At 38.7% G+C, this 20,171-nt stretch overlaps 1 protein-coding gene across 1 annotated transcript in view; it reads right to left on the bottom strand.

Moving 5' to 3' along the window:
• LOC137638727 (exosome complex exonuclease RRP44-like) overlaps positions 1-20,171 on the bottom strand; it is a 95,956-nt gene that overhangs the window by 37,460 nt on the left and 38,325 nt on the right. The window contains exons 5-11 of the mRNA XM_068371054.1: positions 18,004-18,141; positions 14,543-14,689; positions 14,072-14,188; positions 12,786-12,906; positions 12,537-12,639; positions 8,755-8,910; positions 1,511-1,667 (exon numbers count right to left, since the gene is read on the bottom strand). Coding sequence (XP_068227155.1) covers positions 1,511-1,667; positions 8,755-8,910; positions 12,537-12,639; positions 12,786-12,906; positions 14,072-14,188; positions 14,543-14,689; positions 18,004-18,141 — 939 coding nt within the window. The remainder of the gene's footprint in view (positions 1-1,510; positions 1,668-8,754; positions 8,911-12,536; positions 12,640-12,785; positions 12,907-14,071; positions 14,189-14,542; positions 14,690-18,003; positions 18,142-20,171) is intronic.

Genomic DNA, 20,171 nt, shown 5'->3' with positions numbered 1-20,171 from the left:
CCATTCTAAATATCATTGGTATGCATGAAATTATTTTGGTACGGTGGTTAATGGGGGATATAATTTGAAAGGTATTTGATAGACTTTCTTTAACATAACTACTACTCACGTGTTTGGGAGAAGTTTGGCTCACAGTAAACAGATCCATGACTGTATGCCCGTTACTCTTTTTCAATTGACATGTGATTATTGACCCTTCCTCCTCCCCAATTAAAAATAATGAATTTTTTTGTGATTGAACCTTGTGTACTTTCCAAGAATAAATCTATCATTATTCTTAGGTTTACTTCTCCCCCTATCTTAAGTTTGTGAATGAAGGTGATAAACAGGAGACGGACCAATAACCTGATTGGAAAGAGGTCATAGGAACGTTGAATGTTGAGCAACATAAATCGTTTATGAAAATACCTTATTGTGTGTTCTAGGATTTACTTGATCAGGTAATTTAGACAACATATCTTGATTAAACGAGGATCCCACAAAGGGAACTGATATTAACTTGTGCCTTTGAGCTTCAGATACATACAGTAATTGACAAACAAAGAACAAAACTAATCTCTTTTTCAAGAGCACAATTGCAATAAGCTTGACCTAGTTCTGTATAAGAATCAGCTACCACCAGACCTAAATATTCAAAATAATCTAAAAAAATAAACTTGTCTTAATCATTTTGTATTTTCTCCAACTCTATAAGCTACTAAGATTTTGGATATAAAATTTACCGGTTTATTTAAACCTTTTGTTATACCCTTGAAATCCATTTGGGTAAAAAGAAATTTTTCACATTCTTCCAGTTACTGTTTTCCAGTTTTGATTCATAAATGTAGGTATGATTCCATATCTGAATCTACTTTTCAATTTACTTTTACTATCTTTAGCTAAAGAATCAATTACTTTTAAATAAGAAAGTTTCATTTGTTTTGATAAAAAGCAACACTCGTGACAGCATACTACTAAAGAGCATATGAAGCCTCGGCCATCAATGCATATCGAATGCAGGTCTAATTTCACCAAAATTAGCTTCTTTGCAATCATCACAAACTCTTAAAGAAACCATAATTCTTAACTAATTGTAATAAATTAGTTCTAAAAGAACCAATATAGCAGCAGCAGCTGAGGGAACCCATTAATTACAATAATAAATCATCACTTACTGCATCTTTTGGGCAAGAACAAGGGTAGAACAGTACATTCAACCATAGATCTTTACAAAGTTTTATTATTATTATTTTTTTTTTTATTGAAATAATTCAATAAGCTGCAGGGGCAAGAAAAGGTTGCATACAATTACTAAAGTCAGCTAACATAAGGACATTGGCATGCTATAGTGGTTTTAGTTTTAACACATTTGCTGATTAGGATTACAGTCCAGAAGTTTGTTTTCCAAAATCCAACAATTCTATGACATACTTCTCAACTTACGGTATGTAAAAGACAAAATATCACCCCAGAATTAGTCATACATTACAACATTTTCAAGATATCTGTTCAAGTACTAGCCTATACATACCTTTAGTGTAGTCTCAGCCGCTGTGACATTCGCAAGCAACATGAATTCTTCAACCATACTCATTGTCTCCAAATGCTGTTTTGCCACAATATCTACTACAGTATCAGTGTCAGGGTCTATGTGGAATTTGACTTCCATACTTGCAAGTACTAAAGCTCTGGGAAGTAAAGATTATTTAATTATTTCTTTCATGTACGGAGATCAAACAAAACTTTTAATCATATTATTGAGGAATTTTTGTCACAATCAAATGATAACTACTAGACTGAATGCACAGTTGCAACTTGCTACAGCCTGTACAGCTGAAATGTATTTCTTTAATGACAATATCTGCCAACACAAAGATTTTACAGTACAGTACACACTAACTTTTCAAGTACAGTAGCTCTCTCCAAGAGTATACCAACAAACATCAGAACAGTAACTTTATTTCATTTGGAACAAATTAGGTTTGATCTCCATAGTTCAACTGCAGTTCAAATCATATTAGACATTGCATTAAGTTAATCTACCAAAGAAGGATAAATAGGAATGGGTGAATGGCACGAAAACCAAAATTAATTAAGTTTAGATACCAAGTACATAAGGTCCTGATATGAAATGTTATTTTCCTTAGTAAAATAAATTTTTGAATATACTTACCCGATGATCATATAGCTGCATCCCTGCTGCCCGACAGAAAAAACCTACGGGCGGAATACGCCAGCGATCGCTATACAGGTGGGGGTGTACATCAACAGCGCCATCTGTCAAGTAGGTACTCAAGTACTCGATGTCAACAAAGAACCAATTTTCTCCTCTGTCCCACTGGTTCTCTATTGGGGAGGAAGGGTGGGTCCTTTAATTTATGATCATCGGGTAAGTATATTCAAAAATTTATTTTACTAAGGAAAATAAAATTTTTCAATATCAAACTTACCCGATGATCATATAGCTGATTCACACCCAGGGGGGTGGGTAGAGACCAGCATTACAAGTTGACATTATAAGCTAAGTATTCCGTATTTCATTTCAGCAGTTATTCAAAATAACAAGCATAAAATAAATAAGTACCTGGTAAGGAAGACGACTTGAACAATTACTCTGCCTTTTTAAGTACGTCTTCCTTACTGAGCCTCGCGATCCTCATAGGATGCTGAGCGACTCCTAGGAGCTGAAGTATGAAGGGTTGCAACCCATACTAAAGGGCCTCATCAAAACCTCTAATCTAGGCGCTTCTCAAGAAATGATTTTGACCACCCGCCAAATCAAGTAGGATGCGAAAGGCTTCTTAGCCTTCCGGACAACCCAAAAATATTTCAAGAGAAAGATTAAAAAGGTTCTGGAATTAGGGAATTGTAGTGGTGGAGCCCCCACCACTACTGCACTCGTTGCTACGAATGGTTCCAGAGTGTAGCAGTTCTCGTAAAGAGACTGGACATTCTTAAGATAAAAGACGCGAACACTGATTTGCTTTTCCAATAGGTTGCGTCGAATATATTTTGCAGAGATCTATTTTGTTTAAAGGCCACGGAAGTTGTGACAGCTCTAACTTCGTGTGTCCTTACCTTCGGCCAAGCTTGGTCTTCCTCATTCAGAAGGGAATGAGCTTCTCGTATTAACAGTCTGATAAAATAGGATAAAGAATTCTCTGACATAGGCAAAGATGGATTCTTAACTGAACACCATAAAGCTTCAGACGGGTCTCGTAAAGGTTTTTAAAATAGAACTTAAGAGCTCTTACAGGACATAATACTCTTTCTATTTCATTTCCAACCATACGATAAGTTTGGAATATCGAACGATATTGGTCAAGGCCGAGAAGGCAGCTCGTGTTTGGCTAGAAAACCAAGATGTAGAACATGTAGCCGTTTCGGATGAGAATCCGATGTTCTTGCTGAAGGCATGAATCTCACTGACTCTTTTAGCTGTGGTTAAGCATATCAGGAAAAGAGTCTTAAAGGTGAGATCTTTCAAGGAGGCTGATTGAAGTGGTTCGAACCTGTCTGACATAAGGAATCTTAGAACCACGTCTAAATTCCAACCAGGTGTAACCAAACGACGCTCCTTCGTGGTCTCAAAAGACTTAAGGAGGTCCTGTAGATCTTTATTGTTGGAAAGATCTAAGCCTCTGTGACGGAAGACTGATGCCAACATGCTTCTGTAACCCTTGATAGTGGGAGCTGAAAGAGATCGCTCTTTCCTCAGATATAAGAGGAAGTCAGCTATTTGAGTTACAGAGGTACTGGTCGAGGATACGGATACTGACTTGCACCAGTTTCGGAAGATTTCCCACTTCGATTGGTAGACTCTAAGGGTGGATGTTCTCCTTGCTCTAGCAATCGCTCTGGTTGCCTCCTTCGAAAAACCTCTAGTTCTCGAGAGTCTTTCGATATTCTGAAGGCAGTCAGACGAAGAGCGTGGAGGCCTTGGAGTACCTTCTTTACGCGTGACAGACGTAGCAGGTCCACCCTTAGGGGAAGTGTTCTGGGAACGTCTACTAGCCATCGAAGTACCTCGGTAAGTTATTCTCTCGCGGGCCAGAGGGAAGCAACTAGCGTCAACTTTGTCCCTTCGTGAGAGGCGAACTTCTGCAGTACCTTGTTGACAATCTAGAGCGGAGGGAATGCATATAGATCTAGATGAGACCAATCTAGTAGAAAGGCATCTATAAGAACTACTGCTGGGTCCGGGATAGGTGAGCAAAGTATTGGGAGCCTCTTGGACATCGAGGTTGCGAAGAGATCTATGGTTGGCTGGCCCCAGGTGACTCAAAGTCTCTTGCATACATCCTTGTGGAGGGTCCAATATGTTGGAATTATTGTCCCTTCCTACTGAGACAAACTGCTATGACATTCAAGTTGCCTTGGATGAAACTCGTTACTAGTGAAAAGTCTAGACCTGTTGAACAGGAGAGGAGGTCACTTGCAAACTCGTACCATGTCAGAGAGTAGGTCCCTCCTTGCTAGGAGATGTACATCAAAGCAGGGAGTTGACCGTGTTCACCTCCACCACTTTGCCTTGAAGGAGAGACCTGAAGCTTTTCCAGGTCAGACGTACTGCCAGAAGCTTCTTGCAGTTGAAATGCATTGTCCTTTGACTCGAGTTCCATAATCCCGAGCATTCCCTACCACCTACGGTCGCACCCCAGCCTACGTCCGATGCGTCTGAGAAGAGAACGTGGTTGGGAGTCTGAACAGTCAGGGGAAGACCCTTTCAAAGGTTGATAAAGTCCTTTCATCAAGTCAGACCAGACTTATCTTCCCGGAAACCGGGATCGAGACCGCTTCTAGCGTCTTGTCCTTTCCAGTGAAGAGCTAGATGATACCGAAGAGGACGGAGGTGTAGTCTTCCAAGTGACACCAATTGAACCACGGATGACAGTGTCCTAACCAGACTCATCCACAGCCTGACAGGGCCGTGTTCCTTCTTCAGCATCTTCTGGATGGATAGCAGGGCTGGGGGTTGATCGTCTTGTTCAGCCATGTCCTCATCAGAGGGTTCCTCATCCGAAACTGATGAGGAAACGGCAACGGAGTGGGCAACGTCTGACTCGCTGAATCCGGTCGCACTGGTGGATGCGTGACGGAGCCGGACACAAGATCATGGTACTGCTGCACAGTCTGTGAACTGTCAACCATGGGGACGCGAGGAAGTACAGCGACAACCCGAAACTGTCTAGATTGTCTGGTTTGGGTTGTGCAGACAACCCCCTACCGGGTTGCTGAGGTTGCCGCACTGCGTCACAACAAGTCACCTCTGCTGGTTGTTGAACGTCTTCCTAGTGACACACTGAACGTCCACAACCACCTCCGAGAGTCGCTTAACATCAACGTGCGACTGGCAACCCACACTGGGTCGCACCGGTGGAGGAACCATCTCAACTGGCGGACGTGAGTAGGATACCTCAGCGTCAACAGGGCGTACAACCAACCGGTAGGAAGGTTGTTGGCTAGAAGGTTCTTCTCCGTAAAAAATCCTCTATCAAGGACTAAGCTTGGACTGCATGCCTTGCAACAAAGCCCATTAGGGTCTATGGGAGCAGGTGTGGCAACAAACGGGGTTAGCGACTGAAGCGGAACCATTTACCATCCCTGGAAGCATGTGCTTTAATTAAAGTCCATAGGAGGCTAAGCAGCTTAAGGCTCCTCTCCAAATGACAGAGTCCTCAAGGGAATATCAGAAGGAGGGAGAACAGCACTTTCTCATCTACAGGAACCATGTCCGAGAAAAGCTAGGTTATCTCAGTGAGGGTTTCACTGGTGCATAAGCAGCAGACCAGAAGGCAACGTTATGTAACTGCTTGACAGTCTGTGAACTGTCAAAAACTGAACTGTCAACCACAACAGGTGCGTGAGGACATACAGCACTGGTGCATTAGCAGCAGACCAGAAGGCAACGTTATGTAACTGCCTGACAGTCTGTGAACTGTCAAAAAACTGAACTGTCAACCACAACAGGTGCGTGAGGACATACAGCCCTGGTGCATTAGTAGCAGACCAGAAGGCAAATTCATGTAACTGCTTGACAGTCTGTGAGCTGGCAACAACCAAAGCTGTGTGGGGAAGCCTCAACTCCTGACTGACTAGTCTGCTGCGGGCGAGAGGCGGTAACCACAGTGGGTTGCGGAGGCTGACACACCGTGTCAAAACACGGCAGCTTGTGGTAGCTCACGCACGGCAACGGAGTGCTCCGTGTGTATGTGGGAGTCAGCATGCGTCTGGCAGGGTCGACTGCGCATGGGTGGAGGAGCTCTCACAACAAGAGTGTGGGAGCAGGCAGCCATGCTGGGCGCACAACCGTGGCAGGCTGTAGGCCAACGGGTGCATCGTCAACCTTCTCCGCAGTCGGAGTGTGGGAGCAGGCAACAACCAAAGCGGAGTGGTGGTGCGTGGTGGGGACTGCCGTGGGTTGCGGAAACTAACGCATCGCGTCAAAACACGGCAGCTTGACTCCACCTTCCCACTGCTGATGCGGTAGCTCACGCATGTTAACGGAGGGAGCCGCACGTCGGCTAACGTTAACATGCGTCTGGCAGGGTCGATCGCGCATCGGAGGTGGAGCTCTCCGCAGCCGGAGTGTGGGAGCAGGCAGCCTCAGCGTGAGCTGGGCGCACAACCGTGGCAGGTTGTAGGCTAACGAGAGCAGTGAAAACCTTCTCCGCACGAAACTCCTGCATAACCACAGCAAACTGAGTCTGCATAGACTGCAGTAAAGACCACTAGGGTCTACAAAAAACGGCAACAAACGGAGCTACTGTCCGTTGTGACTGAGGGTCTAAAACAGCTGGTGCGGCAACAGACGGAGTTACTGCCTGTTGCGGAACCACCTTGCCTCTCTTGGGAGGTGTGCAGTCGTCGGATGACTGCAGCGAGTCCGAACTGACCCAGTGGCTACACCTAGGCCGTTGGACTTGCGCGGAAGGGACCGACTTGCACTTAAAAAGCTGCAAGATTTGGTCCATGGTTTCTACGAGAAACCTCTTCCGCAGACGAGGAATAAATGGGCTCTCTCGTCTTTGTGTGGGTGGGGCGATCACGTCGGCAACGTGTGTAGATACACCCGAAACCACGGAGGGAAACGTCTGTTCGTCGATCAAGGCCTGTGGAACCCATAAGTCGTTCGACATTACTTCTCCCCTGGGCTTGGGAGCTTGTAAGAGGTCCCGGACTAGGTGAACAACTGGCACGAACAGACGAACCCTCGAACGCAACACTGTAACACTTTGCGCATATCACTTTATCACTTTTGATTTTCTGTTTGCACTTATTTCACTGAAATCGAAACTTTAACTGATTTCTACCTGAAACACACAATCCTATCCTTCATTAAAAGGTAGTAATTGCGAAAACAGTTTTACAATGCAACAGAAAAACATAATTAAAGATAAAGAATTCAGTGGCTGGAAAAGAGACTAAACACTAGATCAAATAAACTACGTTTAAAATCTCTCACCGCATAAAGCCTGGGAACAAGAATAAAACTCTAGAAACGTTTTACCTTCTTCCCCTACAGCGACTAGGGAGAAGAGTAAAAAACGAGAACAACGTTACCCGCTTGAACGAAACGTTTATTCTCCTCTCTCTCCCTCCGTCTCTATCTCTCTCTCTCTTCTCTCTTGACTTAGAACCTGAGAGAAGAGCCCAATTATATATCGTTAAAACATATTATTTGTTAAAAGAAAAAACTGAAAGGTTTCCCAAATAAAAAGTTCCTTTATTTAGAATTTAAACCATTTAAGCTAAGAAAGAATGAACGAAACGCTAGAATCGGTTTACTCTTACTGCAACGTGAAACCGTGAAATACTCTCTCTCTATCGTAACGATAGAGCGCATGTTGAACGTTCTGAACGTCAACAACTGCGGAGACTAAACTAAACGTTAGTTCATCTTTGAAAACAGTACGAGACTATCAAAGAAATTCTTTCATAAAACATTAAAATTAAAAAAGGTAAATACGATATGACGGGCTCAATGTTAATTAACTTCGGTTCCAAGTAAGGACCGCCTACTATTAGGAAAGGTCGCATATAAACAAACATAAAAATTAATTTTTATAAGTTTATAATAAATGGAAAGTTAATCGAAGAGGCCTAAAAAGGCGGAGAGATATAAAATAAATAGATCTATAACTTGTTAAGCAAAATTACCAAAAACCTAAACACACTTCCGTCTAAGGGAAGGGTCGGCCATTAAAAAGTGAAAGAGAGTCCATACTCTCTTCGTCACCAACACTTCCGTCTAAGGGAAGGGTCGGCCATTTAAAAGTGAAAGAGAGTCCATACTCTCTTCGTCACCATAATTAAATCTATCCAAAACGAGTTCAAGTTTTGAAATGAAGATAAAACCCCTGCATAGCGAAAGCTCAAAACTGGAATAGTGTACTTCACCAAATCGTTGTGAAAACAAATCCAGTTAGGGACGGCATATTTAGTAGGTCTTGCCAGTGGCACGACAGAGGGAAAATTGGTTCTTTGTTGACATCGAGTACTTGAGTACCTACTTGACAGATGGCGCTGTTGATGTACACCCCCACCTGTATAGCGATCGCTGGCGTATTCCGCCCGTAGGTTTTTTCTGTCGGGCAGCAGGGATGCAGCTATATGATCATCGGGTAAGTTTGATATTGAAAAAATCAAATTTATATATGGTGGTTTTCTGATGCCCCTGACTGAATAAGTGTTAGGAGAAAAGGAGATAATATTTTCAATACAGTCATGCATGTATAAAGAGGGAAATTTGAAAAGTACTGGTATTTGCCTTACCCTTTTTCGATTCTCATGGCTTTTATTTGCTTGGCTAACATGTTAAGATTTCGTAGAGATGCTGTCAAATCATCGTCCATAGCTGGGTCATCAATTCTTTGCTGAGCTTGTTCATAACTCAATTCTCCCCGAGACTTGATGATTGACTTAGTAAACCTGGAAATAGAAACAGTTTTCAATTATCATTTTAAAGACTGACTTTCATGATCTAAAGTCTAAACAATATGAAAAGCAGAACTGTAGGAAGAAAACTCTAAGCAAATATCTAATTAAACTTACTACTGTATATTATATTCTATCTATCTATTTACCAAGACACTTCCCCCAAATTTGGGGGGTAGCCGACATCAAACAAAGGAACAAAAGGGGACCTTTCCTCTCTCCACTACAGGTACTTCCAGCCTGATGAGGGATTCATCCTAGTTTGGCTGGTACTGATAAGGTGCCACAGCACAAACTCCCCCGTTGTTCACCACAAATAAAGCTTCTTACGCTGAATCCCCTACTGCTGCTACCTCCGTGGTCACCAAGGCGACTGGAGGAATATGACTAGTAGGCAACCAGTTTGATTACTGAATTATAAAAAAAATTATAAAATGTTCTGCACAATAAAATCAAACAAGCAACCCAACAAAAAATGAAACCTTAAGGCATACCAGCCATCAGCAAAGATTTATTAACATGCTTCTGCAATGGTAGTCTCAGGATGATTAATACAAAATATATCAAATAAAATTTGCTAAACAAACATTTCAAAAATGCTACAGCTTGCTCTAATGTTTAAACATAACAAACAAATTAGGAGAAAGAAGAAACTCTCAACATACTGACACTTTTTAACTGTTCCTTTTATTGAAAAACAAAATTCCCTATACTTTATCTATGGACATACATGCCATGAATCTACATAAATAATGAACAGTTGGTGTGGTAATGAGTCAACCCATCTAAAATCCCTTAAGAGTATCAAGGAAGTGATTATTTTATGCGGGTACAATACTTTTATTAAGTGATGGCAATGCTCCTAATCAGAATACATAGGGTCTTGCTTTCAACTTCTATTTTTGTCCACAAGGTCTGCTCAAGTACAACTATTACAACTAAAATAAAACATGAAACCCATCAGGTATTTTTATTGTTAAGAGAGAAATATGCAGATAACAGATACATAACTTCCTTATATACAAAAGAGATCATTGAAGATACACCTTTACACTGTTTGGACATATTTAGACCGTCTTTCCCTTCAAATGAAGTAGCAGTATTCGGTAGTGATGTCTGTTCCCGAAGGGATGGCTTGGTACACATTGTTTCCTTAAAAACAAAAGGAATAATGCTGGAAAGGGAGAGAAGGGAAAGGCCCTTACTACTACCAGTTATGCGTGTGCTTGCTCTTTTGAGAAAGAGAACAGATGATTGGTTTGCAAGCATTCTGTATCTCATACAGATACAAATCTTCAAGGAAGAAATGTTCCCAGAAAGTATTCTTCCGCATCGCACAACGTGCTGGCAAATTTAGAACTACTGTATCAAGTTTCTTTTCTTACTAGAAAACAAATGTGAGCCTTAAGAGGAGGGAGAGCGAGCATGGACATGTGAGGACTTGCAAAAGCAGATGAGGGCTTGCATAGTTGCCAGCTAAGGGGCAAGTGTGAACATATTTATGTAATGGGTAAGCGCACAACAAGAGGAAGAACGCCGACAAGTGAGGATGTACTGTTGTAGAAGCAGGCGCACAGACGGTAGCAAGCTAATGGACACATAGAAGTGAGGTGGTACTGCTGCAGGAACATATGCACAAAGACATGAAAGTGTGCACAAACGAGAGGTGGCGCCACTGTACAGGCGTGCTATCTTGTCTCTAGGTGTCGTCTTATTCTTAGTCTTCAGTGATCCAGCGACTGGGAATCATGGGCAACATTGCGTCTCCCATGGGGAAAAAAACGATAGGAATCACGTGTACACAACACCTATCAATCTGTCTTATAGAAGTATTTCATCCATACACCCTTTTCTTCTGACAAGCAGTGTGAAGAGATGAAAGTGCAGCAGAGGTGAAGGAGTAACGTGAAATTCTCCTAATCTCGACTTTGTATAAAGATGTCCCACTGCCTTAGTTAGATGACGATGACATTGCTGTCAGCAGTTCACAGCAAAAGTAATGCTGTTAAACAGGAATGAGAAGTTTATATTGACAACTTACACAATATTTCCAATGTTGTCCAGAAATCCCTTGATCATTGTCAGGAAGTTTGTATGATTGGCCTTGATTTTAGTACTGCCTTTGACCATTTTAATCATGAGGCCCTTGCTTTAAAACTCAACCAATTTGGTGTAGGTGGGTCTTTTCTTAGCGTAATTATTGAAGTTTTAAGTAATATATTGCAAGTAGTTGTTGTTGATGGGCACCATAGTGATTATAATAATGTAATATCTGGTGTTCCTCTGAGTAGTTTTCTTTGCCCATTACTTTTCGTACTACTCTATATACACATATGTGGTTTGGCCTAAAAAAAAAAATATGATCATTGCATGTGCTAATGATGCTGCTCTTTGCACCAATTCCATCTCCTGAATGTAGATCTGAGGTTGCCGAGTGCTTTAACAGAGATCTAGCTAAAATTAGTGCATGGTGCATATGGGGCATTAAGCTTATTGAGAAAGTCTTAAATATTTTGGTGATCATTTTAGCCTTAAGAAATGTTTTAATTCTTCATTCATGGACAAAACTTCGTTATCTATTAGATTTCTTATTCCTGATCCTAATATTAATCTCTTGCACCATTGTTCAGTTAGTTCTTTATGCATGTTACATAAGATTTTTGCTAATTCTGACAATCCTTTGCATTTAGATCTTCCCAGAGGGTATCATCTTTTATGCCGTATTAAATATGCAGTTAATTCTAACTGTCTTGCCTTCATTATAAAGCTCACCACTTCGAACAATTCTGGAAGTTTCATTACAGCTGTGACCAAATTATGGAATAATCTTCCTTGATAATCAGGCAGATGAATCACTGGAACTTCAGAAGTTAAAACTTGCTTCAAATATTTTTATGTTGAACAGGTTGACATAAGTCTCTCTTCATAGTTTATTTGTCACAGATCTAAGTTTTTTAGTATTCATTACTTCTCATCTACAGTTTATTTCCTTATTCACTTTTCTCAATAGACTATTTTCCCTGTGAGCTCTGGGGCTTGTAGCATCCTACTTTTTTCAACTAGGGTTGTAGCTTACCTATTAATGATAATACTGTTATAGGAAAAAATGCAAAACCTCCCCTCTTCCTTAATTTCCTTCACACCGTAAACAATTGTCGAGGAAAAAATCAAAACAACCACAAGGCAGCGTCAGGTATACTTGTACATATCTATGTACCTGTAGCTGAAAAAAAGAGGGTGGCTACTCATTCTACTGGCTGGGGAAAGGGCTTCTCCGCCAGTAACTACTGACATTTCATTATAAATTCTAACTGCCGAGTTCAAGCCAAGATGAAAACACTCCTATTCAAAATGAGGGTTTATATTAGTGCAGTAACAAATAATTGTATTCAAGACAGCCAACAAAATCTATAAATACCTTCTAAACAACAGCCATTTATTTGTAGCATTTCTATATAGAAGCAAACAATGAATTTCAAAGGTCTAGCCAAACTAGTAATTGATAAATGATTCAAGACGGCATTAAATTTTTCAATCAAAGTAAAATATGAAAAGAGCCAAGACGGCATTATATCCTAAATTATACCAGGAAAAAAAAAGAATAAAAAATGAAAACATACCTTGAAGACAAAACCTCCGCTTCAGGTGACATTTCCCATATAACTGAAAAAGCAAACCTGTCTACATTGCCACGCAAAGAGCACAAGTTACTGCTGAGAAGATCTGGAAATTATAAATCAATATTAATTATGTAGCAAGTAATTTATTCTCCTTGAGTTACATAAGCTACAAAACCTTAAGATTTAAAAAGCCTTAATATTTCATTCATTTAGAAAGGAAGTTTGTAAGGTGCAAAAAAAAAATCTCACCTGGTACCATGTCAATTCGCCGGTTGGTCAAATACACAGTTGTACTGCGATTTTGAGCTTCCTTGTCTAATGCTGTTGCTGGTCTAATAAAGTGAGAAACATCAGCAATGTGTACGCCCACCTAAAATGTGATAAATATATCTTAGCGTTACTAAAAACAGTGATATAATTACTATAACTGGTAAACATAAAAACACCACCAATCCAAAAGTTTTCATTATACAGTACAATGTTTCTTTATTATTTAATATCTGCACCATAAAGCTTGCATGGAATAAGATAATAAGAAGTCTCTATATCCCTACACTACCTTAATGTTTTTGTTGTAATATGATTGAACTACAGTCATATTTCTAAGGCTTTCCATAATCATTTGCTCTTGAGTGAGGTAAAGAACAAGAGAAAATTAAAACCTAAAATATATTAAACAACTGGGTGGGAGGCCAAAAGGAAATGATAAAATGCAAAGGAAAAGCAACTGAATAAAATCTAACGCTACAAATTACCTTTATTGTCAGATACAATATGCAATACAAGGCACACCAAAGGTGATAACCCCTGAATGAGTGTCTGAGTATTTGCCCATTTTTCTATTAAAGTCCTTCGGCACCACTAAGACGTAGTTAGTGGTAGTAGTTAGTTTTAACTACTACCCAGAATGGGAAAGGCCAACCAACCCTACTTACAATTGGGTTAATCTTCACACTGTATAATGAATTATTTCTATGAACCTCCCTTGATGTTCATTGCTTCTTTGACAAAAGCTCATTTTATTGATGTTTACCCCCAAAAATAATGTTTTGAAGGGTTTTCAATGACTTTTTCAAGTTAAGAGGTGAAGATACATTAGTTTTCTTGATCAGGAAGTCTAAAACACTGGCAACCAGAAAAGCACTCGGAGAATGCTGACCTCCGCTATAGCAGCTTATTTCTTGAAACCAGCTTGCCTTTCCAGAATCAATTTAGACTATAGGCGTATTTGAAGTCTGTGTGACAACCATGTGCAAAGTTGGGGTTAAGGTTAGGGTTAATTTGGTCCACATCTCAACATAAAAATTAATTCCTGAGTTTCACTACTCTATGAGTAAAATTGTGCTGGGAAGTTGTTCATAAACAAACAAACAAGGGAGAAAACATAACCTCCTCCCAACTTTGTTAGCAGAGGTAAAGAAAGATTTTGAAGTGCGCAAACCTAATACTTTAAAGGAAGACATGGAAATATGTACTTCTTATGATCTAAAACAAAGTATGAATTATAAAACCAGATATCTTCTAATATCACTCACTTCAAAGTTACCATTAGGAAGAGGACGGCAGTGAAGTGCGTCATCAATATCAGTGCAACCAATTGGATCCACAGAGCAAACATCAATGTGTCGAAGATCCTCACGTTCCTCTTCGTCCTTGATAATAATAGAATATAAATATATTTCATTTTCATAATAAGCTCTTTAGGCATACAGTATTGAAGCAAAATTTTAATGCAATGGAATAAAAACAGAGTTGGCTACACAGTGATTGTAACCAGACAGTCTCATGCAGCATGTTACATTTTGAATGTAAGTTTAGGAGTCAGTATAAATTCCTGTCTTTGTGCAAACATAATTATGGTAGTTAGCTTGGAGTGGACCAAGCACCAATACTTCATTATGCAGATCTTATTATATTTACCATGAAAACTAAGCGTATTTTTTAATTTTTTGCACATATACATATTTATATAAAATAAAAATAAAAATGTCCCAAATTATAATTACTTTTTCAGTTATGACCCAAGGCAATTTGGGAAGGCAGTTAAGCACAGACTCTGAAAACTTGGTGTGAGGGCAATCATGTTCCAGAAGAATAACTTCATTTTCTGCATCTTTATCTCCAATTGCTCCAATCACCCTCACGAAATGGCCCTGCAAAATGTAAAAAAAAAAAATAATATAATCACATATATACTTTATGTACGTATGTATGTATATACATACATACATATACCAAGGCACTTTCCCCAATTTTGGGGGGTCGCCGACATCAAACAAATGAAACAGAAAAGGGGACCTCTCCTCTCTACGTTCCTCCCAGCCTGACAAGGGACTCAACCGAGTTCAGCTGGTACTGCTAGGGGTGCCACAGCCCACCCTCCCCCGTTATCCACCACAGATGAAGCTTCATAATGCTGAATCCCCTACTGCTGCTGCATCCGCGGTCTTCCAAGGCACCAGAGGAAGCAGCAGAGCCTACCGGAACTGTGTCACAATTGCTCGCCATTCATTCCTATTTCTAGCACGCTCTCTTACCTCTCTCACATCTATCCTATCACCCAGAGCTTCCTTCACTCCATCCATCCACCCAAACCTTGGCCTTCCTCTTGTACTTCTCCCATCAACTCTTACATTCATCACCTTCTTTAGCAGACAGCCATTTTCCATTCTCTCAACATGGCCAAACCACCTCAACACATTCATATCCACTCTAGCTGCTAACTCATTTCTTACACCCGTTCTCACCCTCACTACTTCGTTCCTAACCTTATCGACTCGAGATACACCAGCCATACTCCTTAGACGCTTCATCTCTAACACATTCAATTTCTGTCTCTCCGTCACTTTCATTCCCCACAACTCCGATCCATACGTCACAGTTGGTACAATCACTTTCTCATACAGAACTCTCTTTACATTCATGCCCAACCCTCTATTTTTTACTACTCCCTTAACCTGTTAAGCGTACCCCTGGACCAGGTTGCCACTAACGTACCGTCACGCTTTTTTTGCCCTGAGCGGTCATTTCACTAATGATAATTTTTCAAAGTTAATACATTTCTTTATGCTTATAATTCGTATTTATAGTTAAAAGTAGGAATATTAATTAAATGGTGGAATAAAAAACAATTAATACTATTATTTCATTTCAAATGGCTACATAATACTGAATATTCTAATGGGTTCTCTTTATCTTGAACTGTAAATTTTACGCCAGGATCAGCAACAAAAGCAAATGGACAAGAGTCTCTCTCTCTCTGTCTTGTTTCCTGTACAGTTTTCAAATATGTTTGTCATACATTTGTACGTTATTTATCCACTTTATTCTCTCTCTCTCTCTCTCTCTCTCTCTCTCTCTCTCTCTCTCTCTCTCTCTCTCTCTCGGCATTTCCTTTCCTATATAGTTTTGTGAAATCTCGTTGTCCTGCCAGTCGGCTATGAGAAGTCATCTTCGCTCTCGGCATTGGAAGAAAAGTGTGTTTCTTCAATATTCTCATCACTGGAGGATTCAGAACTAGTGCTCTCAACATCAAACAGGTTATCATTATCAGATTCCTCAACAAGAATATAATTTATTTCATCTAAAGAAATAACCTTCCTCTTTAGACCGCTCATTGTAAAAGGAACAACAAACAACCTTTTTTGCATCAACGCCCAAAGTGCACTGAGACAAATCCAGTTTTCTAACATCAAGCTACGTTCAGAAAAAAAGTTGCCAGACATCATATAAATTTCTATTTACAGCTTACATGTGCTGAGAGTGTTGCCAATTGGTGATCCTATACTTACTATATGAGTAAACGTATTATCACAAGACTGACGACTTGAAATAAGCAGTTAAAGTCATGAACGGAATATACCGTTGAAGGCAGTACCGAGTAGATTGTGGTGAACGGTTTATCACGTGGGTGACGCTTAACAGGTTAACTGCCCCCAACACTTTGCATCTTTCATTCACTCTCTGACGTACATCTGCTTCCACTCCACCATTTGCTGCAACAACAGACCCCAAGTACTTAAACTGATCCACCTCCTCAAGTAACTCTCCATTCTATATGACATTCAACCTCGCACCACCCTCCCTTCTCGTACATCTCATAGCCTTACTCTTACCCACATTAACTATATACTGTATATATATATATATATATATATATATATATATATATATATATATATATATATATATGTATATATATATAATATATATATATATATATATATATATATATATATATATATATATATATATATATATATATATATATATATATATTACCAAGGTTGAATTTGATCTTAAATATCATCTGTGGTTGATATTTACATCTATTAAGTGTTAGTGACAGTTATTCAAAATAGCCACTTGTTGCAAACTCATAAAAGAGCTATCATGGTGGTGATGGGTTAATGTCAAGCCTAAGAACAGATTCTTTGAATTCAATAGGAATATGTACAGTGGACTTGAAATGAAATTACACCTTTATTTGTTCATTGTATGCCTTATAATTATAAATTACAGTAAACTTCCAGTGTCAAAGGAAAAAAATTGACATTTCCTTTGCATTTTTGTACAACGTATATCTTTCGTTGGCTATTTATTGTGGAATTATTACACAATCACAAAATCACTTCACAATGAATCTAATACTGTTTAAAATATAAAAACCACTGTGCTCTACTTTATTATTTAGTGTAAAATATATAAAAAATAATTCTGAAAATCATTCTATAATCACTTTACAATGAACAAAAAGAATTTTTGGTTGTTTAGAGTAAAATAGACAAAAAAGCAAACTTTTGAAAAATTTACTCAGTAATCAGAAGTAAAAGAAGTAAACATGGAAATGTAGGTTATCATAGAATAAGTGTGCATGTGTATCTGATGGTGACAAATCTCTTATGAGGCTATTGAGGGGGGAGGGTCCACTGCCTCGTAGTGAAGGGGTTAAATAGAATAGTACTCAAATCCCTAGGCTAGTCAAGACTGAAAACTGCTTAATATTTGACTTTTAACCTAATTGCTTTTACTTGGTGTGACTATTGTCAAGAAATGTATCGAAAGAAGATAGAATGAAATTATAACATAGACATAAGTTATAAAACATGTTTAATACTTAACAGCTTTGCACTTATATCTTACAACTATGAAAATGTTGCATCCTAGGCTATAAATTATCTGAAAATTTCAAATACGGTCTTCCCAGCAACTTACACTATACACCATAATGAATATTACAATGTTATAACACTTAATGAAATATTTATATTTGAAGGCCATCATTTCTATATCTTTTCAATATAATAGTTTGTAGATATGTATATGCATTGTGGTAAAAATAATATATATAATATATATATATATATATATATATATATATATATATATATATATATATATATATATATATATATATATATATATATATATATATATATGAACATAAATATATCAAGGAAAATCTTACCTTCGGGTTACGGGAATTTCTTGGCCAAGAATCTATAGCAACAATTAGTCTTTTATTATACAGTAACTCGGACTGTCTCGTCTCTATTCGTATGAACGGTATCTTTTTGTCTGCTGGAATGAAGAGATGACGTGTCGACTGGAAGAAGAGAATTAATTTAACCACATTTCCTATCACATAATTATATGCATACTGTATTTACTCCACATCACATTCTATTTCACATGAATATGGGCATGAACCTATTAATTGTACTGTAGGAAGACAATAAGGCTAGGTCACACGATAACCCATGCACTATTATCAAGTACTGTATGACAAATTCATTGATAATTTGTATTTTTCCCTATCTAAATTAATACAAACCTGGATTATTTTTATAGGCTTTTGTCCTTTCACTCATTTGATGAAAATCTTTTAGCATCTGATTTTAAAACCTGCTGTATATCTGCTTCTCTTTTAGGTTTAATTCAAATTTGGAATCTAAAAAGTTAATTGTAGGTAAAATATACTTTAACATTTTGAAATATTGAACTTACGTTATTAGAAATAATTTTGTTGAATTCAATAATAAAATATATAATGACAATTAATAAGCAACCCCATTGTTGCTAATTATAATCCCAACAATGATAACAGGGATAGTTTTCCTTTATATTTTTATATAAATACAGTATCTTTCTTCCCAATATCTTTATTTTTGCATAGCCTTTAGTATATCTCCTGAAACTCTAGACACTCCATAACTTGGAAGAATGATTTTTCTATTTTCTATAAGTTAGCATATACATTTAATCTAATAGGTCACCTTTTTCTGCTTTCTGATTAAATGCGTGTTTCATGTATCTATATGACTTTGTAAGAATTTTTATCCAGCTCTGAACAAATCATGGAATTATCTTATTTGTGAAGGTGAATCATTAGAACTTTAGAAGTTCAAAGTAAGACTAAACATTACAAATCTTCATGTAATTTTACTTTCTTCTAACTATACAAACCTGAGTCCTTTGAACAGGAGCATGTCTTCAGCAAGAGCTGGATTGGCCATTGAATCTTTAATAAGGTAGATGTAGTAGTTAGTGGGAGATAAGTGAGGGACACACCAGTCTGGCTGACTATATCATGTTGCTTTTAACCTTTACCCCAAGGATTGAGTGAGGTGCTCAAGGCAGGAATTGTAACTTTACAGTCTCTAGATGTGTATAATTAGGTAAAATGATATTTTCCTTATAAAATAAATTTTTGAATATACTTACCCGGTGAATATATAATAGCTGACGTCTCCGACGGCCCGACAGATCCAAAAACTCGCGAGCGATCGCCGGGAAGGTTGCGGGTGTGCCCACCAGCGCCGACTATCGGCCAGATACCGCATATACTTGTCAACCACTCCAGTTCTTCTCAGTCCGCTGGGTTTCTATCGGGGAGGAAGGGAGGGCCTTTAATTTATATATTCACCGGGTAAGTATATTCAAAAATGTATTTTATAAGGAAAATATCATTTTTAAATATTAAACTTAGCCGGTGAATATATAATAGCTGATTCACACCCATGGTGGTGGGTAGAGACCAGTATTAATACAATAAAGGCGTATATGCTCAAGAGTTTTTTGACAAATATTTCATAAAAAACCAACTTAAGTATAGGTACCTGGTAAGGAAGCTGACTCTAATGATTACTCTGCCTCATTAGTCCGCTTTCCTCACGAAGCCCAGCCATCCTTCCAGGATGCTGAAAGACTTCCAGGAGCTGTTATATCCAGGGCGAACACCCCTATAACAGGACCTCATCAATACCCTTAATCTGGGCGCTCTCAAGAAACATTTGACCACCCGCCAAATCAAAAAGGATGCGAAAGACTTCCTAGTCTTCCGTACAACCCAAGACAAGATTAAAAAACATTTCAAGAGAAGATTAAAAGGATATTGGGATTAAGGGAATGTAGTGGTAGAACCCTCACCCACTACTGCACTCGCTGCAACGAATGGACCCAGGGTGTAGCAGTCCTCATAAAGAGTCTGGACGTCTTTTAAGTAAAATGAAGCGAACACTGACTTGCTCCTCCAAAAGGTCGCATCCATAATACTTCAAAGAGATCTGTTTTGCTTAAAAGCCACCGAAGTCGCTATTGCTCTCACTTTGTGAGTCTTGACCTTAAGCAAACAAC

This window comes from Palaemon carinicauda, chromosome 3 (assembly GCF_036898095.1).
Source record: "Palaemon carinicauda isolate YSFRI2023 chromosome 3, ASM3689809v2, whole genome shotgun sequence".
NCBI lineage: Eukaryota > Metazoa > Arthropoda > Malacostraca > Decapoda > Palaemonidae > Palaemon > Palaemon carinicauda.
Note: the sequence above shows the minus strand (reverse complement) of the source record. Positions and strands in the feature narration are given on the sequence as shown.